This window comes from Lissotriton helveticus, chromosome 7 (genome assembly GCF_964261635.1).
Source record: "Lissotriton helveticus chromosome 7, aLisHel1.1, whole genome shotgun sequence".
Lineage (NCBI taxonomy): Eukaryota > Metazoa > Chordata > Amphibia > Caudata > Salamandridae > Lissotriton > Lissotriton helveticus.
In genome coordinates, this window is record NC_136068.1 from 458,446,169 (window position 1) to 458,473,964 (window position 27,796).

Sequence of the window (27,796 nt, forward strand, 5' to 3'; positions counted from 1 at the left end):
CAGGCTGATAAGCTCAGAGAAGAGGGGTCCGGATGGTAAACTAGACCCCTGTCCATAGAAAGAAGATCCATCTGAGGATGTAGAAGGATGGGCTCGCACTGGGACAGAAGAAGCAACTCCGAGAACCATGCCTGCCGTGGCCACCTGGGAGCAATGAGAAGGATGTGGCAGGGTTCTCTCCGTATCTTCCAGTGCACCCGAGGCACTAGAGGGATCGGAGGAAAGGCGTAAGCAAACAGATTGGACCAGTTCATCAAAAGGGCATTGCCCTGTGACCCTTTGTGGGGATGCCAACTTGCGTAAGCTGGGCATTTCCGGTTCCCTGGTGTGGCAAAGAGATCCAGTGGCGGGCGACGAAAGATCATTTCGAGTGTTGGTTGATGTAGCTCCCACTCGTGGGTTGATGATCGGGATCTGCTGAGGGAATCCGCCAGGAGGTTGGATATCCCTGGGAGATGAACTGCGGTGATTGTGATTTGGTGCTTGAGTGACCAGTCCCAAATTGACTGTGCAGGTCGAGACATACCGCAGATTTTGTTCCGCCCTGCTTGTTTATGTAATGCATGCAGGTTGTGTTGTCTGTTTGTATCAGGACAGACTCTCCTTGCAGCACGGGTTGAAAAGACTTGAGCGCTAGAAATATAGCCATGAGCTCCAATTTGTTGATGTGCCAGGCCTTCTGAGGCAGAGTCCCTTTTCCTTTTATGGACAGGTCCTGGAGGTGTGCCCCCCATCCCTCCAAAGATGCATCCGTCGTGAGCATGAGAACTGGAGTGACAGATAGGAATGACGTCCCTGCTGCAAGATTTACTGGCTGTGTCCACCATTTGAGCGCTGTTTTCATGCGAGTCGTGACACAAATTAGATTGTTGAAGGATCCTGTGACCGGACGCCACTGTCCGTCTAATTCTTCTTGAATGGGACGTGCCCGCAGTCTGCAATGTGGGATGAGTGCGATGCACGATGACGCCATCCCCAGAAATGACTTCAGCAACCGAACTGAAACGTACTGCTTTGATAGTAGACGAGACACTAGACGAAGAATCCTTTGTTGACGTTCCAAGGACACAAATGCTTTTGCCAGTGTGGTGTCCAATGTGGCCCCTAGAAAATCCTTGCAAGGAGTAGGGCATAATTGGAACTTTTCTAGGTTGAGAGATAGACCCAAGGAGCGAAACACCCTCTGACAAAGGGAGGTATGGCGAAGCAGTTGTGCACGAGACTGCGATTTCAGGAGGCAATCGTCGAGATATGGGAATATCTGGACACCTTGGAGGCGTAGATAGGCCATTACAGGAGCCAATATCTTGGTAAAGACTCGAGGTGCGGATCGAAGGCCAAATGGCAACGTCTCGGAGGTCGATAGTAGCCATGAAATCTCCGACTAAGAGCAAACACAAGATCTCTGTAAGCGTTAGCATGCGGAAGGATTGACTCTTGAGATATTGGTTTAGCGCTCTCAAGTCCAATATTGGTCTCCATTCCCCGTTCTTCTTGAAGATTAGGAAAAAACGGGAATAAAACCCCTTCCCTCTTTGAGACTTTGGCACTACCTCTACTGCACCCTTCTGAATTAGAAGGTGAACCTGCTGGAAAAGTTCCTTGAGGTGCGGAAGTGGTGGCCCGGAAGGTGGAGTTGGAGGAGGGATTTTGACGAATTCCAATGCATGGCCCTTTTCTACAATGCCTAGCACCCAACGGTCCGTGGTGATGGAGGACCATTGAGAACCAAACAGAGAGATTCGACCTCCAACCTGCTGAGTTTAAGGCAAGTCATTGTCGTTTATTAGAAGATCCTCTGTAAGAGGTTTTTCCTCTATAGGTCTTGGCCGGCTGTTGACGAGACGACTGCTGTCGGTTACTGGAGAAACGCTGGTTGCTTTGGTTATAGGAGCGATATTGATTGCTTCCTCCTCGAAAATTGGAATTGGTGCCTCGTCCTCGAGCACCCCGAAAGGGCTGTTTCTTAAATTGAAAAGCCCCCAAGGCACGTGCAGTGTCTGTGTCCTTCTTTATAGATTGTAATGCCTCGTCAATGTGTGCTCCAAAGAGTGATTCGCCATCATATGGCATATCGAGAATTTTAGTCTGAACTTCCTGACGGAAGGAGGTGGAGCGCAACCAACCTTGCCTACGTAAGACAGCCGCTCCAGCGAGCTGTCGGAATCCAGTGCAGGCTACATCTACTGCACAACCAATCAATTCTACAGATGTTTTCTCCTTCCTGAAGAAGCTGCAATGCTTCCGCCTTGGAAGCATCCGGAAGTAACGCCACATAGGCGGACATATCTGCCCAAACTTGACGGTCATATCGACCCAAGATGGCCATAGCATTAGCCGCTCTCACCGTAGTGGAAGACATCGACGAAAACTTGCGCCCTATAGCATCAAGGCGACAGCCTTCACGGTCCGGAGGAGCTGTAATAGTAGATGCAGGATTTCGGGATCCCCTCTGAGTTGCCTGTGTAACAACTGAATCTGGCTTCGGCTGGCCAATGAGGCATGCTGGAGATCCGACTGGCGCCTTATATTTCTTTTCTAATCGTGGTAATTGGGCAGGCAAAGAATTTGGCGTCTTCATTAGTTTCACCCCTTCAGCCCAGATGAAATCTATAATTGGAACAGTATGAATCTGTTTGAATGGTTGGCTCTTGAAATCATAAAGGAAACCATCTTGCTCTCTTTGGACTCGTGGTAACTTAAAACGCTGAGACGATGATCTAATCGTCGACGGCGGAGGTTTCTTCGTCGACGACGATGAAATTGGGATAATCGACGACACAGTCTTAGAACTGAGAATTACCCTCATCGACGACTAAGACGTCGACGAAGGGGCTGTAGACGATCCAGAAGCAAGCGTCGTCGTGACTGTCATCGTCGATTTCGAACCAGAGACAGCCAATCTCGTCGACGGAACTGTAGACGACACCGTCATCGATGGAAAATTAGTTTTCTTCACAGAAAAACCTGAGGAAGTTGCAGCAGGAGCCTGAGAGCCAGGTCTCGTGGGCCCAGAAGTGGTAGGAAGTGGTGAAGACACCGCAGGGGCCAAGGAAAGAGACATCTTTTTTAAATATGGAGAAGGCAACTCCTGCACACTACCACGTTTAGAGGCTGCTTGGGAATGGCCAGAAATTAGACTTTCAGCATCAGAAAGTACATTATCCTTAAGTCTTTGAAACCAAAGGAGTAAACGGCCTTCCCTGTCCTTTAAAGTCTTGGTGGAGAATGTTCTACAGAACTTACAGCTCCCAACCTCATGGTCCGGGTAAAGACAGTAAATACACTTACTGTGTGGGTCCTCTGAAAAAAGTCTTAGCATTCCACAGGAAGAACAAGCTCTGAAAAGAGACTTCTTACTTGTAGACATGTTGAAGAACCAGGAAAAACCTGAAGAGAAGAGAAAAACTGAGCAGAGCTCAGGGAGACTCCCTTACACACGACGTGCGGTAGAAAATCTGAGGTGCTGAGCTCTGAGGAGAAGGTTCTAGAGGGTTGCTGTCGCCTGATTGGCTGCAGTTTGGACCAACATAATGACAGGGATAGACTGCATATGGTTTTTTCCTTTCCCATGCATTCCTATGTAGAAATGTGTATGCAGGTTATGCCTTTTTTCTGGTACATATTTCAGGTTTTATGTTGTTACATATATATATATATATATAGTATATTATTGCGATTTTATTTACCGTGGGACTCCCACTCCGACGACGGGGAATATGCAAGCATGTGAATCTATGAAAGACACCCTAATACTGGAGAAAATTTGTTGTTCATGTTGACTGTGTAATGTTTACCTTGAGGTTATGTACAAATGAAGAAGTGGCTTGGTGCACTGCAGTGGATTGCTGGAAAAATTCTGAAGAAGTTTTAAAAAAAAAAAGTTTTTTCTGGAGGGTGATAGAATTGGGTGCTCCACCAGGTTGCGTAACCGTCCCAGTACGCTTGGATAAATTATGCTTGATTAGCGCACAAACATTGTTAGTGCGTCCCTGGGATTGGGCACACCTCTGGGTTCGTCACAAAAGTACAGAATCCATTGTTGCGGTTTGAGATTGTTTATTGCTGCTGTAAATTTACCATGTTCATTTCTGTTATGTTTCCATGAAGCGGATATTCATTTCATATCCTTATTAAAGTTCATTCAATTAACATTTTCAAAGAAAAAACGACAATGCTCCGATGCATTTCGGGCTTGGCCCTTTCTCAAGGAGCTCTGTTGGTAAAAATAACATTGTTTGAAATACGCAATAATTTGAGATGTTCATTACACGAGGTCCAAAAACAGACTAAAATAACGGATAAACATACAAACTAAATAGTTACATTCTGAATTCATTCTAAATTGATTCATGACTGGCATTATTTTTTTTAAAACTGAGGGAACATATATGCATACATGTTGGTTGAATACATTTCTAAATTCATTCGTGTTTGGCATGTGTAATGTGCACGGTGCATCGTAACATGACACGGTGTGAGAATGGCTTAAAAAGCGGGATCAAAAAAAACATACCAAATGTTCTCGGTTTACGGTAGAGTTCAAGGCTGTCGCTGGTTTGTGCTGTAGAAGAGAAACAGCGCTGTTTCTCTTCTACAGCACAAACCAGCGACAGCCTTGAACTCTGCCGTAAACAGAGAACATTTGGTATGTTTTTTTATCCCGCTTTTTAAACCATTCTCACACCGAGTCATGTTACGATGCACAGTGCACATTACACATGCCAAACACGAATGAATTTAGAAATGTATTCAACCAAAATGTATGCATATATGTTCCCTCAGTTTAAAAAAAAAATAATGGCAGTCATGAATCAATTTAGAATGAATTCAGAAATGTAACTATTTAGTTTGTATGTTTATCCGTTATTTTAGTTCTCTTTTTGGACCTCGTGTAATGAACATCTCAAATTATTGCGTATTTCAAACAATGTTATTTTTACCAACAGAGCTCCTTGAGAAAGGGCCAAGCCTGAAATGCATCGGAGCATTGTCGTTTTTTCTTTGCAAATGTGAATTGAATGAACTTTAATAAGGATATGAAATGAATATCCGCTTCATGGAAACATAACAGAAATGAACATGTTAAATTTACAGCAGCAATAAACAATCTCAAACAGCAACAATGGAATCTGTCCTTTTGTGACGAACCCAGAGGTGTGCCCATTCCCAGGGACGCACTAACAATGTTTGTGCGCTAATCAAGTACCTTGAGGTTATCACATGGTGATCTTGTAATGATTATTCTGTCCTATAATTGATTGGAGTGGATGAAAGCGAGTACCTCACACCTTTCTTTGTACATTTTTCCAGGATCGGATACCAATAATCAGGAGTAATCTACAGGCAGAGATGCTGTGTTTGCAGGAAGAAAGAGGAAGATAGAGCGCCTACAAGGGACCGTTATACAAACTGTGGCATCCTGATTGGATGGACTGTTTTCGTTAATTCTCCCCAGTATACCATGGGAAATGTCGTTGGTTATTAAGAAAATGTTTTAAGAGGCTGCTGGGGAATAAAAGTGAAGAAGGAAAAGTCGATCTCTGGCTTTCCCCAAATGCGAAACAGATGAACCACTAATTCTTTATTTATTATTTAGCTGTGATTTGTTGACGATATCCTTCCTACATAATCTGCAATTGTATTCTCTTCCACAAATCTGAGCAGTTGACAGAATCTGCAACTGAGTGTCCTGCAGATACATAAAGAAAAGGTGAATCCAGGGAAAACTCAGGAGAGGTATCGATGCCATGCACGTTTTGCAACTACACATATAAGCAAGCATCTCAATAATTAGGTGGAAGTAAATTATTTACTTATGTTTTGATCATCATCATGGGGGTCATGGCCTTGAAAAGTGTCTGAATCTAACTCAAAAAGGTCTGCCATCCTCCAGAAGTACTGTTGGCAAAACAGAGGGGACCTGTAAAAAAGCCTATTTCATCCCCAGCATTTGCTTTAGTAACCACATAAATAGACAATGGGTGGGCTCTGGCTGTAAATGGCTCCAGATCTCGGGCTAGAGTACATTTGAACTTTTTTGAAGTAGGGCCTATGGCCCAAGACTAAAGGTATAGCTAATGAAGGTTTGCAAAAACAGGTTGAATTTGTCAAGCATCAGTCGGTTCTAAGGAAGGGTAGGCCAGTTTTAGTCCTACTGGATTCTGACGAGGCCATAAAGTGCATCAGATGTAGTTGAGATGCACTTTAATATCTACAGCATGGCCTCCTTATAGTCGTAAGCTGCGGCCCAACAACGGTCCAAGGATACCAGGTTGCATTGGGTCCAAGTTCCTCATAGGAGCAGAGACTGACAAAGAGGATGGAGTTAGGCGTTGAGACCACCAATTGCGTTATTACCCTCTGAATAGGGAAGACATGGAAATCGAGGAGCTTTGATCATGATTTTTCCCTGACTTATTCTTGGACTTCACCCTAGACCGACCACACACTGGAGATCTCCAGTGAGATCAGTCTTGCTTCGTTTGTTGTCCAACGTAGAACTTGGCCTCTCTCCATGTTGCCTTCGGGTGCATCAAACATCACTTGTTGCACAACTTTTGAGTCGTGTTTTCTCTATAAGCAGAGAACGTGTGGGTCCGTCACCGACATCTGCCTCCTAAACATGCGGCATAGCGTAAAACCCATCATCTACAGTGAGACATCCCTGCACACTGACAAAACTTAAAAATGTGATAAATGGGTGTAAAACCAAAATTGATAGGAGTGGAGCTCCGGATCTGCGACCTTGGAAGCAGAAAAAGAGCAACTGCATCCGTGCACAGATACAGCACATTTGTTATGCCCAGAGGTGGGAAATACTTGCGAAGGAGTTTTTAAATGCCAGTTATCGGTGAGCAGGAGCCAATACTAGAATTTTTTTAGCCAGTCTGCTGCCAGGGGAGATACACAAAGTGAGTAATTTGCTTTAGAAGTAGCCGTAGAAAGCTTCAGTATTTTAGGCCATGCCCCATTGCAAACTACAAATATTGGTTGTAACTGTCCCTTCTAAAAACATTCACAGGTGCCATCAGGCTCCTGAATTGCTCAGGGTTTCTGTTCTCTCTATTTCACTAGTACTTCAAAGATGGACCCATTTCACCATCACGCCTGGAACTCTATACTTTATAATTTTCCAATTCAACACCTTATACAGCAAACTGTACTACGCCCCCACCCTCGTCATTTCATTGGCACAGTGTTGCATAGAATGCTCACTTTCTGGCACCTAGTTATATGTCCACTGCCTCACCTCTTCTTCTTCTGGTGCCTCAGCATTGGGCCCATTCTGGGCCTCCTGGAAGAGGATCTTTTTCATCTTGCGGTACTGCAAGTTGTCAAGCTCTCGTACAGCATCCTTGGTGCGCTGAATTAAGTCCATAATCACAGTCTGCGGACGTTCACGAATCAGAAAACGGTGCTGCAGAGGGAAGGAAAGACACCAGTTACAAAAAAGAAAGACAGACGCAAAGTGAAAGTAGGAAGTACACAAGGAAGCAAGAACCAAGTTGTGTGCACGCTGTCATTTATTTATGAAGTATAATATAGCCAAATATTACTATGAAGGAAAGCAGTGAAGGAAGGAGAAACCAGAATGAAGGAAGGGAAAAACAAGAGGTTGTAAAAAGGAAAGTAGACTGAATGTGAGAAGGAAAAAGGCAAAGAAGGAATGGACAAAAGGGGGATACAGAACAAATAAAGCCTGAGGAAAAAACAAGTAAATAGAAAAAAAAGGGAGAGTGGATTGAAAACGGAGAAGGGAAAAGACAATGTTTAGCAGGAAAGTAAAGAGAGCAGGCCAAGGAGGAATAGAGATGGGAAGCTAGCAGAGAAGAAGGCTGATGAAAAGGGAAAAGGAGGATATCATCAACTCTGGAATGAAAAGGAGGTGTAGTAATGACATGAGACTGGTTACAATATAAGAAGGATGAAGCTAGGTAGACATGTGGAGCTAAGCAGATGCAGCAACCAGTCATTACCTTTGACAAAACGTCAGAAGTAGGTCTATCTTGAGGAATTTTCTGTAGACAGGAATCAACAAAGTTTCGGAAATATTCAGACCTATAGGAGAGACGACAATGCTGATTGTAAGATGTGTTTGAGGTCTAAAGTACACAATGAGTCGCACTAGTAGCGGTGTGTAAGATCAAGTAGAGGAATACAGTAGAAAAGACAAGGGAGGTCCCCTATTAAGCCAATCTGGGACAGGGGAAATACATGAAGCAAAAGGATGTCCCTAACACAATCCCATTTCCTAGGGAAATTAAAAAACAAAGAATGCGTATGCTGGTGGTCAATAAAGTTACGGAACACAATAGGAACAAATGTTGCTACAATGTCAGAAATGTATGAATCAAACAATTTTTTAACAATAACAAATCATAATTAAAAAAAGAGCACAATTTATTGCAATACATTGGTGTACATGATTACATAAAAACATTCATTAAAAAGATTAGGAAAAACAGTTGACAAGAGGAATACCACAGGATGTTGGAGGACTGGAATGATGTTCATAGGTAGTCTGTGTGCATGAGCTTCAGTACTGCAAAGCAGTTGCAGTAGTAGGTATGCCACTAAACTCACCAGTGGTTGGACTGCAGTACAGGGGATTCATTTTGGGCTATATGGTATAAGGCACTCATTGCATTCATGTTGAAAAGAGGTGGCTTCCGCTCAGCTGCAATAAAGAAGAGAAATAAGGATCAGTACGACATTCAGCTGCAGCACGTTTTCTCTTCATCTCAGCACACCTATCGCTTTATCCCAAGGCAGGCACAAGAAAAAAAGTCTTCAAAGCGAGAACCTCTTCTGACCTACTACTATAAGATACTGGATTCAGACAATGGGATCATTATTAAAACTTTCATAATCTAGAAAGGTTTGAGGGAGAAGCAAAAGAATGGGCAAAAATGGATGTGTTTTAAAAATCTTACTCACAGCTTTTTTTTTTTTTTGCAACTTTGTTACGGTATTAATGAGTACATTTCTTACTTATCGATAAAGAAAGATTAAAATCCCACATTAAAAGAACGGCCAACAAGTAGCAAGTTTTGAGGAAGACGTGTTAATTCGTAATGCTGCTCATGTAGGATTTGTAATAAAATGAATGATTTTAGGAGACCTGTAAAAACATACTGCTCTTACCCAAAAACAAGACAATGAGTGTGCTTGGAAAAACCAGTTTATAATAATTCATCACCTTATTGGCAGCAAGAAATCTTGCCTAAGCCGCCGCACAGGCTTTGTTTGCTCAGCAAAGGCTGGGAGTTAGTTTACTCTAGACTTGCATGAGATCAAGGATGGATATACAGTACATCTAAACAACAAATCCAACTTCGGAGGCAGAGCCACACTCAACATGCTATCCTCTCCTCTTTGGCATCTGGGACAGCATCTCCCACAGAGAAATAGCACACACCCTAAACCCATCCCAGATAAGGACAATGTCCAACAGTTTCAAGCCACATTCACAAGGGTTGCACCTTTCCTACATGCACACCCGCCACTCAGTGATGCTGTAGTGCACAGCCCCTTCCTATTCGGAGGTCAGTGGGATCCTAGAGTGGGCCCATTCTGAATTTATAAGATGAGCAACATGCTGCCTGTAGTATGGATGTTGAACAGTATTGGCGCAGCGCATCAAAGTTTTTTTGTCTCAAAACAACTGTAAGCTGCACGTGGAACCTTCTTTCCTATGATTACAGCTGCTGCACATAAGTTTCTATCCTGCCACTGGTGCAAAAAAAGGAGTGGTGGTGGGGATTATTGTGGAGAGAGCACATAAATGCCAGTGGAGTTATATCTTAAGGGGCAATCGAAACAGCCACGTAGAGATGGCTCTATGACTTCGCTCAAGCAACAACAGACAATATTTAGATATGAGTTTTAGCTCTACGACTCAAGTCACAAGTAGCCAATAACCAAAGTATCAGTTTCATACTTGCAGCAATGTGCACCACAAGATAGGAAACGTCCTTTAGGACGAAGCCGGAATCACGCTGTGCCTTCACAGCGCAGGCAACAGAACAAATTAGTCTTTAGTACGCAATAGTTCTGCACTCAAGAAATTACAACGACTTGCTTTAGGGGGAAACGCAATGGTGGAATGGTGTTGGAATTAAAGTCCAACACATTACCTACTGTTGTGCAGACTGGAGATGAAACAGTAAATTAAACTAAACTATTCCAATATGCAGTGCCCACCTAGAGCAAGTCCTTAAAACGACTTGCGTGCTGAACAAATGTGTGCTAAAGACGTATTCATTCAAATGACGGAGTTCCTAAGGCATGCGTCATACATTCCTAGAAGATTAATGCTTTCCAAATGTGGAGGCATGGAAAGCCAACTTTCTACCGTTCCACTACTAGAACCCACGAAAATAGTTGACCATGTTGCCATCATTATCCCAGAACTAAAAAATCATCAAAGCTGTTTGAGAAACGGCAATGACACATGGGCCCAACTGTCAGAAAGTCTTCTGTGTGCTAGTTGTGTACCCAAAAATTCTGCTCCAGAACATTAACCATGGCTGCCAGATTAGCATGCTAATCTATGTTAAGAAATTCCACATTTCAGAGGTAGTAGTCACTATACAAATGTGATTATAATACAACAACATAGGGACAGTGATGTACTGACCCAGTTAAAGGCTTATGTTTTCTTAGCCAATTATAGAGCTTTACACAAACATCTGGGTTAGTGTGTGTGAGAATCGAGACTATTTTTCAAAGATGGCGGCTTAGTCCTTTAGAAGAAAACTTTTGAGATATATGAATATTCTGACAAGAAATGAGCAGAGATGACGATTTCTGGATTCCACAGGGGCATTAACGACATAGCAGAACATGAGGGGAGGGGTGACAAGAGATCACAAGAGGAGAGCAAGGAGCAAGGAATAACAGCGAGTAATGAGGCAGAAAAGTGAAGGAGGAAGCCTTTGACATCAGGAACGCTCCCACCGGCCTCCACCTCGAGCCTTTATCACGTGTCATCCCGTATCACAATAACCTCTACGCTTCATATGCTGCTGATGCTTTGTGCACCTTGTGTTGGTGTCTTGGGTGGTTGGGCTGTCTATTTCAGACAGTGCTACAGAAAGACTACAGCAAACACGAGACAGATAGCTGATGCAGAAGGGAGCAGCAGGTAAGGAGGGAGGCTTTTCAGTTGACTTTAACCACATGAGCGCTAGCGAAATTCCCCTCCTGTGCTCTTCTTTACAAAAACCCATTATTCATGACGAGCTGGGCTCGTCATGAGCGTAGCAGGAGGCTACCTCATGACGAGCCCAGCTCGTCATGAGCGTCGAAGGGGTTAACCCCTCCCATGCGCCCGCGATTTTGCAGAAGGGCGGGCCGCATTGGCCGACGGCAGCACCAGCGAGGTAGCGTTGCCGTCGGCCAATGGCCGACGGCAGCATGGAAGGGGTTAAGCAAGCTGCGGTGCAGTAGGCGTTGTGGGGAAGGGAGGAGGGCTAGTAGCATGGAGGCAGCGGGTTTAGTGACCGGATTGGCTTATGCAGCAGCTCTCCTCCACCAAGCGTGTTCCATCTTGCCCCCTCCCTGCACAAAGAAAGATTTATGCTTGCATGGAAACAACATCAATTTAGTTTTTGCGGAGCCCAAATTTAGCCCAAATCAGCAGGGATGTAGTAATGAGCAGCGGCTGTGAGTCAGTGACTTATTTGGTTTTGTTCTTTTTCACTTCTAGTTCTGTCCATAGCCTATTCCACTCTTTTCTATTTTGTCCACCTTATTTTCTAAAGCTATTTAAACAAGCATTGAATATCCAAAAGGTCTCGCCCTCGTTTAAGTTAAATCAATTCTGTTTGTAATTAGGTGGTGTTTTAGCTTTACTTTTATTAGTATTTTTCAAACTGTCATGTACATAACGCACAAGTTACTTACCTTCGGTAACGATATATCTGTAAGAAACAGTAGTTAGTATTCGATTCCTTACCATAGAATATCCCCAGGCGTCAGACTGGATCCGGAAACTTTTGCGTAGCAGTACCCTTGTGAGTCGGTAGGCGTCGTCTGCGGCTCCGCGTCCGTCGTCGGCGTCGTTGGTGCCGCGATGACTTCGGAGTACTTAGACGCCGCCCTCGCACGCTGACGTCAGTTCTTATACACAGCTTTTCCGCGCCAGAAACGCAGAGCCATGATAAAAACCAACACTGGTGCCATGAAACTAGGGCCCTGAAAGGGATGACCTTAACCCTAGATATCGGTTCGCAGAACGGGGAGGATGGATGGGGCGGTAAGGAATCGAACACTAACTACTGTTTCTTACAGATATATCGTTACCGAAGGTAAGCAACTTGTGCATCTGAAAGAAACAGGTTAGTATTAGAGTCCTTACCTTAGAATAGATACCCCAGCAATACCAACCCCGGTGGAGGGTTTGCGAACCAATGATCACACCAGAAAGTCCTGGAGATCGGAAATGCCAAAAAAGCCATCTCTCCGGACTTGGCTGCCCAGGCGGTAGTGTCTTGCGAACGTGTGCAGCGAGGCCCACGTAGCTGCCTGACAGATGTCCTGCAAGGGGACTCCCTGACCCAGGGCAGTAGTATCCGCCGTGGCCTGAGTGGAATGGGCACGTAGCCCCACAGGAGGCTCCTTTTTAGCCAGAGAGTAACAAGCCTTGATGCACAAGACGACCCATCGAGAAATGGTCCGTTTGTGCCCCGCCTGTCCCTACTTAGTGCCCACGTAACAAACAAAGAGTTGGTCATCCACCCAGAACTGGCGTGTGCAATCCAGATAATATGAGAGCGCATGTTTTGGGTCCAGACGGTGGAGCCTCTTGTCCTCTTTCGAGGGATGCAGAGGGGGAAAGATGGTGGGCAGGAAAGAGGGTCGCGTCCGCAACACAACTTTGTCCGGATGGACAGAAAGGAAGGGAGGTTGAGAAGAAAGAGCCTGGAGCTCACTCACTCTCCTGGCAGAGGTGATGGCAACCAGGAATGCAGTCTTAAGAGTAAGAAGACGAAGAGGACAGTTAAGAAGTGGCTCGAAGGGAGCGCACATCAGATAAGTCAGAACAAGGTTCAAGTCCCACTGAGGCATCACGAGAGGAACAGGAGGAAACATATGAGTGATGCCCTTCAAAAACCTATTTAAAACCGGGGACTTGAACCAAGAGGGCTGATTAGGGAGCATTAAGAAGGCAGAAATGGCAGAGAGGTAGCCCTTTAGAGTGCCCAGAGCAGAGCCCTGCTGGGCAAGAGAAAGAAGAAAGAGGAGAACCTCTGACAGAGGGGCAGAAAGGGGATCCGCAGCCTTTGCTGTGCACCATGCCACAAATTTGTTCCACCTGCTGGCGTATACCGGTTTTGTGGAGGGACGCCTGGCTGCCAGATTCACATCACACTCTTCAGGAGGCAAGTCAAATGGCCTCAAGTGCCGCCGCTCAATCTCCACACATGTAAGTGGAGACTGGACAGGTTCGGGTGGAGGACCGTCCCCTGCTGCTGTGACAGAAGGTCCTCCTGAAGAGGCTAAAGAATCCGGGGATCGACTGACATGCTGAGTAGCTCGGGATACCAGTATCTTCGTGCCCAGTCCGGAGCCACAAGGATGACTTGGGCCCGGTCGCGCCTGATCTTCTTCAGCACTCTGGGCAGTAGTGGTATAGGCGGAAAGGCGTACAACAGACCGCAACTCCACTTGCGACAAAAAGCGTCTCCGAGCGAGTGCCGCCTTGGAAATTCCAACACGCAGAACTGATGACATTGCACGTTCTCTTCTGTGGCGAATAGATCTAACCAAGGCTGCTGAACGAGGCCTTGCGCCACGTCCGAGTTCAGATGCCATCTGTGATCCATCATGCACCGACGGCTGAGTTCGTCCGCCCTAGCGTTCAGGGAACCTGCCAGGTGTTGAACAACAAGGGTCACGCCCTGATGTTCCAGCCACTGCCAGAGGCGCAGAGCCTCCTGGCATAGGGTCCACGACCTCACCCCGCCCTGTTTGTTGCAGCACCACATGGCGGTGGTGTTGTCCATGAACACCTGCACTACACTCCCCCGGACAGAGGGGAGGAATGCCCGCAGCTCCAGAAGGTTGATGTGGAGCCGGGACTCCGCCGGAGACCAGAGGCCTCTGATCTCTGCCTCTCCCATGTGCCCCCCCCAGCCCTGGAGGAACGCGTCCGTCACAACTATGTGCCCTGAGTGGGGTAGGGGGAGGGATCTGCCGCTGACCCAATCGCGGTCCGTGAGCCACCACTGCAACTGTCTTGCAGTGCCCTCCGAGATCAAGACATGGTGGGACAAGTTGCCCTGATGCTGGGCCCACTGAAACTTCAGGTCCCACTGCAGAGCCCGCATCCGTCACCTGGCGTGACGCACCAAAAGGATGCAGGAGGCCATCAGCCCCAGAAGCCGCAGCGTCAACCTGACCGAGACTCAGGATAAAGGCTGAAAGATCGGAATCAGAGCCTGAATATCCCAAACCCGTTGTTCGGGAGGATAAACCCGAAACTGCGCCGAGTCTAGAAGCGCTCCGATGAAGAGGAACTTCCGAGAGGGACACAGGTGTGACTTTGGCACATTGATGGAGAACCCCAGCAGGTGCAGGAGGTCGGCCGTAGTCTGGAGGTGGCTGACGACTGTCTGGGGCGAGCCCGCCTTCAACAACCAGTCGTCGAGGTAGGGGAAGACTGAAACCCCTAACCTGCGCAGATGCGCTGCGACCACCGCCATCACTTTCGTGAACACCTGTGGGGCGCTGGTAAGGCCAAAGGGGAGCACGGTAAACTGAAAGTGCTTGTGGCCTACCGTGAACTTCAGGTAACCTGGTGGGCCGGCAGAGCGGGGATGTGAAAATAAGCGTCCTATCTACAGGCTAACCTGTAGCGGGCTTGGACCAAGTGCCCAGAAGAACGTCCGACAAGGCCTCATTAAAAGGCAGCAGAGGCTCGGCCGAGCTTGTCTGCGGTTTAAGGACCTCTGTGAGGAGGTTAGTCCTCACGGCCACGACGGGGAGCTCAAGGCCCAAGGCCTTGGCATCCCACATCAGCACCACACTATAGGCAGCCCCCTCCGTAGCCACGGTAGGAGGGGAGACAAAACCAGTGTCGGGCGAAGTGTCCAGACCACTGGCCTCCCCAAGCTCACCTGTCCAGTCCTGAAAAGACTGACACTCACGTGTCAGAGGGTCCTCGGACCCATCCCAATCCCCCTCGTCACCCATCGCCTGATACTCAGGCTCAAAGGACGGGACCGGGTCGTAGAAGTAAAATTCTCCCATCAGCGTCAAGAGCGGCGCCGTTCCGGCGCCGGATCCGAATCGATCGTAGGACCGGGGACGACGTCATCCTGGGAAGGCGCCGGGGGAGACACCCTGGGGGCCAGTGCCGGCGAGGTCATGCGGTCGACCGGCAGCGACCCGGATCCGGAGGGGGCCTGCGGTGTCGGGACCGAAGTCGCCGACGGCGTCGGAGCCGAAGCACCCGATGGCGCCGGGGCCGAAGGCACCGCGGAACCCGACGGAGGAGTGAGCGACCTCATGGCCGAGAGGAAGGCCTCGATCTCCTCCGGCGTCGCGTGCTGCCCAGGGACCGGCGGGTATGGAGCAGGCCGCGACGCCTGCGGCTCCGGCGGAGCCACGGGGGCGGTGTTGCCCGAACCCCCAGCCACGTCGCGCGAGCGTCGGGGGGAGTCAGAAGAGCAATGTCGTCTCTTCGACTTCTTGTGCCTCTTACCTGAGGACTTCGAGCCCGAAGACTGATGACGACTTCCGGAACTGTGGTGACTACGGCCCCGCGACCGGTCCCTCGACCTCCTTCCGGACCGGGACCTCGAGCGGCGCGGGGCTGACTGCCGGAGCTCGAGTCGCTTGCGGGACCACTCCCGTCTAGCTTTAGACGTCAGGGCCCGGAAGTCGGAGCAGGACTTGTCGTCGTGGTCTGGGCCCAGACAGTGAAGACACCGGCGATGGGGTTCGGTAACCGACACCAGCCAGTTGCAATGGACGCAGGGTTTTAACCCGGGCATCCCTACCGGCACCGTCGGAGTCGAGCGACTCGAAAGATGATCAAAAAGGATCGAAGAAAAAGTTAGTCAAAAATTGACTAGGGTACAACTTTTTACGGATCGGCACTTGCTGGCGCGGAAAAAAGAAGAACTGACGTCAGCGCGCGAGGGCGGCGTCTAAGTACTCCGGCGACATCATCCCGGCGCCAACGACGACGACGACGGACGCGGAGCCGCAGACGACCCCTACCGACGCGCAAGGGTACTGCTAGGTAGAAATTTCCGGATCCAGCCTGGGGATATTCTAAGGTAAGGAATCTAATACTAACCTGTTTCTTTCAGATTCCTCTATCTTAGTGTCTAACAGAATACAGTAGATGAGATGACCGGGCACTAATTTCTCTGAATCATCACAGGAGATGCTCTTTTAACCCTGCCTAGAGGGCCCATAATAAAATAGAATAGGGACATCCCTAAGGTAGTTCTAACTGTATAGTCTGCATGGTGGATCCCTTTGAATGTTTGTTTACCCTTACTACCCAAAAATAAAAACTTTGATCCACCCTTAGCATTGATCTGCGCAGGGGTGTTGTAGCATGCCCAATGATTAAGCATGCCCCTATTTGTGGGTGAGGGCAATTTTAAACTTTTTTTAGTTTCCCATTAGGGTTATACCCTTTTAATATTACGTCTTCTTCCCTTCCGTGTGTGCTAGGCTAACAGAAAACATTGACAGAACTCCTATGGAAACGGAAAAATTATTGTGTACCACCTCAACAACATCTGAGTTCAAGTAATGGTGAAGTGTAAACAATCATCGGCAGGGAAGATCTGCCCAAGTGCCACATTAATCTATCACAAAGTCACATCGATAATTACCCCCAGGAGGAGCACACACTAGATAGCAAAAGTCCTATAAGGATAACTAGAACAAGGATAGTGAAGGAGGTTTTAGCAAAGAAGCAGACACTGTTGACACAATGTCTCTATTCACGTGGTCTTGGAAATAAGCCAGTTAAAGATAGAGAAAACTAAGGCAAGAAAAAGTTGATACAACGCTCAAGACAATAATAAAAAAATTAATATTTGGTAATCAACCAATGAGGAGTGCGCAAGTTACTCAAGACTCTCTCCCTAATACTAAGCAAGAGCCTTAGGGAAATGGAATAAAGTGTAAAATTCAGTACAAGCAGCAGGTGGAAATGGATCAAGCGACACAAAATATGAGCAAATAAAGTTCAATTAAAGATCTCATGTGCCCCAAAATACGTTGTAAGAGGCTGCTCAGAGAAACGGTCTAAATAAGTCCTAAGAGTCAATATCCGGTTCACTCCAAGATCTAGGTAAACCATCTCTCTTACAGGTTTTGTCTACAAAAAAAGAGTAGATCGGAAAAAAATGGCTTGTACAACCAAGAATATAAAGGAAGTAGATTGATGGAGGACTAGGATGTGGCTAGAACTCAATAGGGGAGTTCTCTGTCCTCTTTCTTCTCGAATAAACGTACAATCAATGCTGAGATCCACCACCCAATGAGTACACACAAAGTTATAGGTAACAGTAGAATACCTGTGCTGTCATTATTGTCACCCAAAAGTTAACCTTTTTCAATGATGTTTGATGATAATACTAGGGTTAACCAGGACATTCAGCCAAATGCTATAGAGCAGCTAACACTTATTAGGCAGGAGGGAGGTTCTGTAATGATTAAAACTGAAGCAAAGGAGTCCAGTGTGCAGGAAATTCAATGGGTTAAATGTAATATTATAAGTGATATATCAAGTTAGGAGAACATAGCAAATGCTGATGACATAGCCTCAAAAGTGTTAGAAGACATGCCATCATGTCCTATGCTCTCGGTGAAGCTAAGGTTGCACCTGGGTATTGAAACAGCAAGAGATTTGGAAAAATAAAACATACAACCGTACTTTCTCCGGACTAGCATCTGGAATGTCCTGCCCCCGGAAATCAGAATGAACTCTTCAAAAAATTCCTTCAAAAATGAAGTCAAACTGCTTTTAATGAACAAATCCCTACCAGGCCCCAACACTTGATTTAGCTCACCAAACAAGAATTACACCAGATTTTAAGAACCAATGGCTAACACACTCTAGAGTACCTGCAGACCCACTACTATTTGACATAATGTATGCTATCCCTAGTATCTACTCTTATTATTGTACCTAGTGTATCAAGCTATCTCTTTGATGTAACATTTGTAAAGCACTCGGATACCCTTCCAGGGTCTAGTTCATGCTATAAAAAACGTGTTAAATAAATAAGGTTATGGAAATTAACCAAAGTTCTAGTTTCATACGAGGTATGAGCCACAATCAAATAGAGGGGGCAGACTAGTGAAGGAAACAGATTAATATCCCTACAATATATGCAGGATTATTTAATGTTGAGTAAGATCAGTGACATTAAATGTGAAACCACTATACCAGCAAATCACAATTTACTCCAAGAAGGCGAGAAAACTGAATATAGTAATGAGGGCTGCACTGGTGAGATAGCACATATGCGTACACTGTTAGTCCCATTTAAAACATTTTGGAAACTGACTAAATTAGTGAATTACTCCAGCTGCAATGTAGATGCAAATCTATTTATATTACAGCACCTACTAGAATACAGAACCAGGGATAGGAGGAACAATCTGGAAATCCACAAGATTATGGCGATTGTAAAAATTACCAAAAGTGTGAGCAAAGTATGACCTGGTCACATGTCCTAGTCTATTTTCACTCAAGATCTGTAGTCAATGAAGTATTGGCCCCAGCTGAGGATTTGAGACGTTCAGGTTATGATGTATACGAAAAGTTTAAATGGATAGGGCAAAGCCCTTCTGTAGTGATGGATGTGAAATGGGGTAACTCTCAAAGTTGGAAACATACTATTGATCAAAGATTAGGTAACAACATTTCAGTCAATAATATACCTTCGGGTAAAAGGATTATAATCACGAAATTGTCATCTGGAAGACATATCTACACTAATGAGAAAGTAAGTGCCCAACTTAATCAAGAATATTGGTCCTGCGTAGCTGCAGCCATAAATCTGGACCATCCAGTCTCAAAGCCTTTATTAGTGAGGCCCTAACACTTTTATGCTCTTAATCTCATGGAAAATAGAAGGCCTGAAAAGCAATTGGAAATACCCAATATCTCTGCTATCACAGAAAAACATTACTATTGTGGAATTGCAGTAAACATAGGAAACAGAAAAGGGTTTTTGATGAACGATTATCTAATTTATTCTTCAAAAACAGTAAAATGCATGTATAGTAGACCATTAGGTGGGCTAATTATTTTAGTTAATGTTAGGAAATCATTGCGAAGTGTGAGAATAATGCAATAATTTGTTTACTTCCTTATCCTAATAATAGGAGGAACACAATTCTAATAGATGTAGTATGATAAATAGAAGAACAGAGATAATCGTGAATGCATACTTTCCCCAAACAAATCCCAAGAAAAGTTATTTAGAGATCTAATAGAGAAAATTGGAGCAAGTTATCCGAAACCCCCATTTTACTGCTGGGCGATTTCAATGCAAAAATACTGAGTGTACCATTTTCCAATGGACTCAAGCAATCAAATGAGAGGGGTCTGCTCATCTCAGGACAGATGTTATTAGATTTACTGGGTGATCGTAGAGGGAAAGACTTAATACCGTGGTCGATACACAAAATAACACAATAATTAATGGAAGGACTAAGTGATCAACCTGGGAGATGCACATTTGACAAGGGAAAAACTACATTGTTAAATGATTATGCTGTATTTTCTTCTGAACATTTCTATCTTATATACAATATGGAGACTTGTTTGTAAGTAATAAGTACTTGAATCTAACTTGATCCCATACCCTGGAATTGAGGGGAAAATGGAGGAATTAGTTACAAGAATTGTATGGTCCTCGGCAGTGAAAAGGCAACAGTTATATTGATCATTTAATCTCTTTCTGAGAAAAGAACAAAAATACTCTTGGAGGAATATGGAAAGTTAATATGTGGTATCAGACAAATAGCGTCCCCATTGAATAAAGAAGAATACTGCAAAAAAAAATTGAAAGAGGTCTTTTGAAAAAGAAAGCAAACATGCTGTAGAACAGGAATATTACGGCGGCTTTTAAAAGTGAAAGTATCTTATTAAACAACATAGAAAGGATGATAAGGACACATATAAAACGACTGCCTGTACGGAAAAAAGAGGGAACATCGACAAACTATAGCAAATGTCATACAAATGAATACCAAATTGTTTTGGAAAATTGTAAGTAAAAATATGGAGTAAATAATTAGAGTCATGAAAATCGTAACAAATTGTTATTAACACAAATCTTACAGTGCCTTATTAATCAAGCTGACCTGGAAACGTTTATACTATCTGTAAAGCAAGTTGAACTAATCATTAAAAGCTTGCAAAGTTCACAAGCCCAAGGTTCAGATGGGCTATATGCCGATATATTAAAGGCTGCACCCAGGGAATGGGCGGAAACTTTAACACCAGTCTTTGCAGCCATAATAAAGGGTCACAACACTCCTGAATCTTGGACGGGCAGAATAAGGGTGCCAATACATAACAAGCATTTGCAATGCAGTAGGTCTCGCATTTGTTAAAGTTAGAGCTATTGGTGTTGAAAATGACAATGTTTTTTACTTTCGCTTTTTTTGATACCAATGGCAATGGCACTATACAAATATAATTACTCTGCTGCAAATATAAAAAAACAAAAGTACAAAACATTGTCATTCTCTACGCCAACAGCTCTAACTTTAAAAAATGCGAGACCTATTGAATTGCAAATGCTTGTTCACATTACTGCTGGAAACAATGCCTGATGCTCGGGGTGGCCACTGCTAGTAATCTTGCATATGGTGGCCACTGATGTGATATTGTCTGCTGTGGTTACTACTGCACAATATTAGTAGCTCAGGAGGATTTTCATTGAACGTAAGTAGTTCTTTTTACATAAATGGTTGGAAACCCCTGGTCTAGACTGAGGGGGCCTCAACCCTCCACCTCCAAGGCATCCCTAAAGCATAGTTCCTCTTCCCCGAGCCTCTTGGATAACGGAGGGAAAAACAGCCTTAGGAAAGACCTCAACGTGGGCCGACTGAGAAACTAACTTTGTAACCACCCCACCAACTCCCAACGCCAAGCACCACAAGGAGAGTAAATCCTCAATGGTGTCAAACCGCCCGTCACCCATGCCAAATGCTCCTCTTTGCCAGCATGCCCACCTCCCCACTTTACTGCTTTCAAATTGTGGACGTGACCTAAAAAGACTTGCCAATACCGAATCACACAGCAAAAAGCTTGGAGAAAGTATCCAACAAAGCCAAAGATTGTACTTGTAGCACATACACCAAAAAAGTAAATAATGTTATACCGCTGGGAACAAAACAGGGAAAAAACAACACCTAAAATTGAAATACTTCTTACAAAACAGGCAGAAGCAATTAATCACTCAAGGGAGAAAATGGAGGAAGAGCATTACACAGTGCAACTGGACAATTAAAATGACTACATTATGGCAAAAAAAAGAATGAGGGCCACAGTCTCCCCATCCCTGAGGTTCAGTGCACATCAGTCAAAAACTGGTCCATGTCCCTTTAAAAATAGTTCAAGCCAACAACAAAGTTCTCCTGAAGCATGCATGCTTTAAGCATGCGACTCAGATCGCCCCCTTATCTCAAACAAGCATTGGGAATGCTATGAATGAAAGTGCCTTTCCTGCAATTGGGGTTAGGCACTCAGTAAGTCATCATACATGAACTCTGGCACTCATTGTTGCGCTCAAACATTCATTCATCCATCCATCCACTGAATCATTCTTGCATTCACTCCGACACAACCACAATAAAACAAACAACTCAACAAAATATGCAAGATAATTTAAAAGAATGCAAGTATAAAAAATACAAGCATTTGCAATGCAATAGGTCTCGCATGTACGAGAGTTTAAGCTATTGGCGATGCAATAGCTTCAACTCTTGCAAATGCGAGACCTATTGTATTGCCAATTACTAGCGCAAATGCGGCGCTTTCACATTCATGGAGGCCGCACCCCTTTCTTTCGACAAACTGCGTCTCCAGAAAGGGGTGTGGCTGACATCAAAGTAAAACCGCGGCATGAAACACTTTGACAAAAAAAAGCATTGGTTTGTCGAGTTGACAGATTTTTTTTTGTAAAAGCGGTCATGCTGCATTGTGTGCCTCTGGTCATGGTCATAGCAGGTCATTCAAGTCATACTTACACTCAATGTCCACAATTTTAACATTGAGAAAATCAAGATGGCATTGATCCTAAACATTACACACCTCATTCTCAAAGGCAGTCATAAATCTACATTCGGAGGGTCAGTGCCTTGGATGGCTGGTGATTTGCTAGTGGGAAATTTTCAAAACTTACAAACCTGCACCAGTCACTCTGCTCTAAGCCTAATCTTTTGAAAGTTTTTGTGAATTCCCTTTTCTCAGGCAAAAATATACCTGCATGTTTTCACACGAGCATGCGAACGGGTAAGTTAGAATTAGATGCGCGAATATATTTCTGAATCGGTCCCTTAATTGTGAATTTATGCCCAGCGTAAATTTCTAAAACATACAAGGATACCGTTGTAAGTAGGTTTGAAAGGTAGGGTGAGAGACTCTGAAACCCATCCTACGTCTCCTTTCCCCACTGGCCGAACAATAAGTTCTTCCCATGTAGAAAAGTGAACTACCTCTGTGCACAGCAAAGGGTTGCTTCACCCACATGCCCCTCCTCAACAATGGGAAGGCAGTGTATCTTGCAGAACATTATTTTGTCCTTCCAAGTATAGCACATTTATTCACTGTTTCTTTTGAAATATTTAACCTTCAGAGACGTTGGAGTAGTACAACACTTTTATAACCTCTCCTTGTCATTCCTTTCGTATCCACCTTGTGAAACTTGAGGCTGCAGAGTGTTTCAAGTGTGGGTAAAGGCCCAAAAGGCCTAAGATTTCATGCAGTCCTCTGTTAATCAGGAGAACACCACATTCCTGAGACTCGAGGGAACACCTTGGAATTAGGATGGCATGTGTTGCAGTTAAGTAACTTTTTTCTTACTTAATACGGTGTTATAAGGCACTCAAAATGATTGTAAAAATTAGGGGAATCAAGAATTTCCTGTGACTATGCGTCCTTATGAAGGCCAACACCCTGTGTGCATCCTGTTCCTATCCTGTGAACAAGTGTCAGTCCTGTGAGCCAATCCTGTACAGCAGATGGAGGGATGGATATCACCGTAATACAAATATGTTGAAGCCACGCCTACAGGCGATTACGTCTGTGCCTGTGCGAGAACATCCTAAGGGTGATAGACTAGGGCTGGCTTTTGGCATGGGTGAGCTGGGCCCAGGCTGCCAATCTTCAGAGGGGCGTAGGAAGCTGTCTTCGGGTCATGGAAACAGCGTCCCTCGTCCTTGGCTCCACTGATTCAAAATAAACAGTTTTAATAATTTTTTTATTTGCAGTTGGTGTCGTTTTTAGTAGCCCATTAACTAGCCTGCTTCCTCTCCCATCACCCTCTCACCCCTGCCGCCGCCACCACTCAGCCCCATCTCCCCCATCAACAACCTGGCACCACAGTGTGATAGAGCTGAGCTGTGAGTGAATCAGATGTTAATGGGGAGGTGCCGACATATGTGCTTAGAGGTCAGTCATTGCTTTGATATAATCACCCAGTGATGGTGTAGACTAAAAACCAAAGTAAAAGACTTAAAGGACTGTAAGCCAAGCCTCACCTTTCTCACCATTTGGATACAAATTCTATGTTTGCTCTACAACCACACTTAAATAAACATAAAAATATATTTGGTGATTAGATGGATGCTGAAGCTCAGACTGGGTCAAATCAGGTTTTTATAACATGAAAGTCGCTGGCTGAAAATCTTGTGTCTATAATTGGAAATCTAAGTATATATCCTTTTTTGCCAATTGAATACCTTTTCACTTGATAATATTTTACCCAATGCTTAATCAACTAAGGAACAAAAAAATATTTCTTCCCGTTTTTAAAGCACCATAGATTCGTCGGGGGAAGGAACTGATGACTTTAGTTTAGACATGTGACAATATATTACTCCGTTACGTTACCGCCCGGGCACTTTTTATGATATCGAAAAGGACAAACTGGCCAATTTAAAATAGTGTGCTGTCATCCAAAGTCCTCCATATCATGAAGTTAGCAAGTTGGAGGCATACGTTCAATTCAAGGAGTTTGCAGTATAGGCACTTTGTATTTTCTCATATAGTCCTGCTTTTTATCAGAATAATTTTTTTAAAATACTAAATTAAGCTGTATGGAGGACAATGCTAGTGTTTACAAGGCGTTTTGAACTAGGCACTTTTTTTCTTTCTTAAATTTTGTTTCCTCAGTAAAAAGTTTTTTGTTTTTTTAACTTTAAAACTGAACTAGCTAGAGGATGTGTTTGACAAATGAGTGAAAGAGTTGTAAAATAAAAACATAGGGAGTTAGCATATGTCACCTTGCACTTAATTTTATAAAGCCTCATTTTCTAATGTAACATTTTTATTCCTTTAAGAGGGTAGATTTAAGGGTGCCGGAATTGATGTGTCTGGATGATGAGGACTGTTAAGAAGAAAGAGCAGTTACAATATTACTAGTAGCTACAATATAATTATGTCATACATCATACAGAGATTACACAGTGCACTATATCTGACATTTTCTCTGGGTTATTGCTGAAGTTATTTCCATATGGTCTCTACGTTACTAGTATATGCAGCTTCCATTTTATTTGAAATTACCTTGGGGTAACTTCAGTGCTTCTATTTTTGCTTAACTGATAAGATGGGTGGAAGGTAGATTGTAGAAGGAACTTAGTTGAAACCATTTTTTGATGTCTGGTATGAATTTTATATTGGAGGACTCAGTTTTAATGAACAGATGAAATATTATAGAGTGTAGTGGGTGGGCAGGCGTCCTGAGGCATCGTATCTATGTGAACTAATAAAATGAATTAAATTTGTTTTTCGTTTTATTCCCTGTATTGTATAACTAAACTAAGCTTGAAATTAGATCAACTCGCAATTTTGTGACTTAAGCGTACCGCTTAATTTTAGATGTATAGTATTATTAATTCATTTTATATTTTCTTTTTGCAATTTTTTTATTGTATGTGTTGACTGTAATATTTGTTTTGCTAAGTCGGCAATATATCAACCAAATAAAAATAAACTGAAACCGACAAATGTCAGACTGTGTTTAGTAATGGTATAGTAAAGGACAAAGGAATACATTTATATCAAATGGCACACCTGGGACACCCAAACTTGAAACTTAGTGGCCCTGTGATGTTTATCCAAAATCCCAGAAATTGAACAATGGATATTACAAAATTATAATTAAGTATAGATAGGAAGAAGACTTAGCCTATTGTCTACATGTGCGCATATATTTTTTTCTTTCACAGATGTACTTCTTCAGCAGTCATGCACTTGGAGAAAGCAAAAGTAGCAAACACGTGGGCAAATGGAATGGCTCTATTCTGCTAACGATCCTGTCTCCAACAAAATATAGGTACTTCCAATGAAACATTACCATGGACATATATCCGATAGATATCGACCAAGCACTTAATTCTCTTATGAAGCAGGTGATAAATCTGGTGCAAGGCGCCCATCTTGAACATCTTTATCCACCCTCTTGTTTCCAAGCCCGGATTCACTGAGCTATATATACACAACGAACATAAGGACATTATATGCACTGTGAAATTTACATTGATCTTTGTATCTGTCCATTACTTATGTCCTGAAAAAGTTGCACGTTCTGAGATGAAATGAGTGACTACAAATAAATAAGTAGTGCAGACGAGGTACTTATGTACCCAACTGGTTACAGTCCTTGAGAAAAACAAAAACCATGCTTATTATAATTTTTTTAAATGCTGCAATTTCCAAGACATAGATAACTTAGAACTCCACCCTATTGAGGTGATTGAAGCTATACACTTTAACACCAACTACAAATCCCCAGGAACCAATCACATGGCTGCTCAATGTATTACATTGTGTCTAGCCACTCTCTTGATCAAGCTCCAATGGCTATTCCAGTCACTTGCGGGACTGGGACCTTCCAATGTATGAGTTTCAGTGGTCGCAACCAAGGTTATTTCTCAGCACAGAAATATTTTCAGCTTTCTCTTAAAATCTCTGCCTATCCCATCAGTCTAAACATTTATTTCAAAATGTATAACAATCCTCTAATCTCTATAATAAACACGGTCATTCAGAAGATTATTAAGCCTGATCAGAGAGGCTTTCTTGGTAAGACAGTAGACTAGTCATTTAAGCCATATATTTGAACAAGCAAAAATTACTGCTGCAGTTATTTCCATAGGTGCTGTGAAAGCCTTCAAGATGGCATTCCCTTCAAGCCATCCTGTTGAGGTACCAATATGGACTAAAATCTAAACAAGGTGAGAGTGGACCTCTGACCTCATGGCCAGAGTCCAGCTCTCCGAGGTCCTGCTCAGTCGTCCCCACAGCGGCCGTCTTTAAATACGGAAGGGGGGAGGAAAGCCTGCGTGTGTCCCGTGCTTGCTTCCTTCATTATTGTGCCTCATTGTGCCTATAATTGTATAATATTTTGCCCTCTTGTCTGCCTGTTGACATTGTTTACCAGATTTGTGCCACCTTTTTTTTCGAGCTGCTGACCCCATGCAGCCCCTCCCCTCTGCCGACTCATGCTCCCGCCTCCCAGCTGCGCTTCCCTCCCCCTTCCCCTATTTAATGGTGGCCGCTGTCTGGCCAACTGAGCAGGACCGCTGACCTCTTGGCCAGAGTCCCGCTCTCCGTCCCAGCAGCTCCGCTGTGCATCGCCTGCTGCTGCCCCAGACACCTCCTCCTGCTGCCTCAGACACCTCCTCCTGGTAGGTGTTCGAGGCCTGCCTGCGTGTAATCCCTACTTGTTTCCTTCATTACTGTGCTCGTAATTGTGCCTATAATTGTACATTAGCTTGCCCTCTTGTCGTTTGTCTGCCTGTTGACATTGGTTTTGTTTTCCAGATTTTTGCCACCCTTTTTTTCCCGCCGTTAACCCCCCAGAGGCCCCTCCCAGCTGCACTTCCCTCCCCCATCCCTATTTAATGGCAGCCGTGCTGCTGGAGGCAAGCCTGTCTGCGACCCGACTGCGATCAGCGCCAGGGACACATGTTCTCTGATCACCCCCGCTACGGCTCAGCCGCCCTCCTCGCACTCAAGCCGGGAACAAACAACAACTGCCAAATGTCCACGCCGACCACCACCCATTGGCAGTTATCCTGCCGTCAGGCCTTCACCACCGAGCACTCAGTTAACGCCAACACCTCCAAAGCCCTGAGGTGCATCCTCCTCAATGTGCACTCCCTGCACAGACACGCTGTGGAGATCTGGGACCACTTCGACACACTCGCCGGAAGTCGTCCTCTTCACAGAAACTGGGACCAACTCCCCCTCTGCCCCCGACATCGCCACCACTATCCAGGACGGATACAAGATCCAGAAGAAGGACCGCCTCAACCGTCCATGAGGAGGACTCGCCATCGCACACAAGAGCTCCCTCCAAATCAATACCTCCAGCTCGAGTTACTGCCCTCCCACCACGGAACACATCCATTTCCAGACCCAGACCAGCCCCAAAATGACCCTAAGAGGCACCCTCGTCTACAGACCTCCCGGACCTTGAACTGCATTCAGCACCACCATCACCAAACTCATCGCACCCCACGTTATAGCCTCCATGGACTACATGCTCATCGGAGACCTCAAAGTCCA

The 27,796-nt window shown here is 44.6% G+C and overlaps 1 protein-coding gene across 3 annotated transcripts in view; it reads right to left on the minus strand.

Moving 5' to 3' along the window:
- The window catches only part of TAOK2 (TAO kinase 2), a 934,333-nt gene that overhangs the window by 459,400 nt on the left and 447,137 nt on the right, over window positions 1–27,796 (minus strand). For all 3 annotated transcript variants that reach the window (XM_078652408.1, XM_078652406.1, XM_078652407.1), the window contains exons 12-14: window positions 8,587–8,680; window positions 7,980–8,061; window positions 7,253–7,420 (exon numbers count right to left, since the gene is read on the minus strand). In XM_078652408.1, coding sequence (XP_078508534.1) covers window positions 7,253–7,420; window positions 7,980–8,061; window positions 8,587–8,680 — 344 coding nt within the window. The remainder of the gene's footprint in view (window positions 1–7,252; window positions 7,421–7,979; window positions 8,062–8,586; window positions 8,681–27,796) is intronic.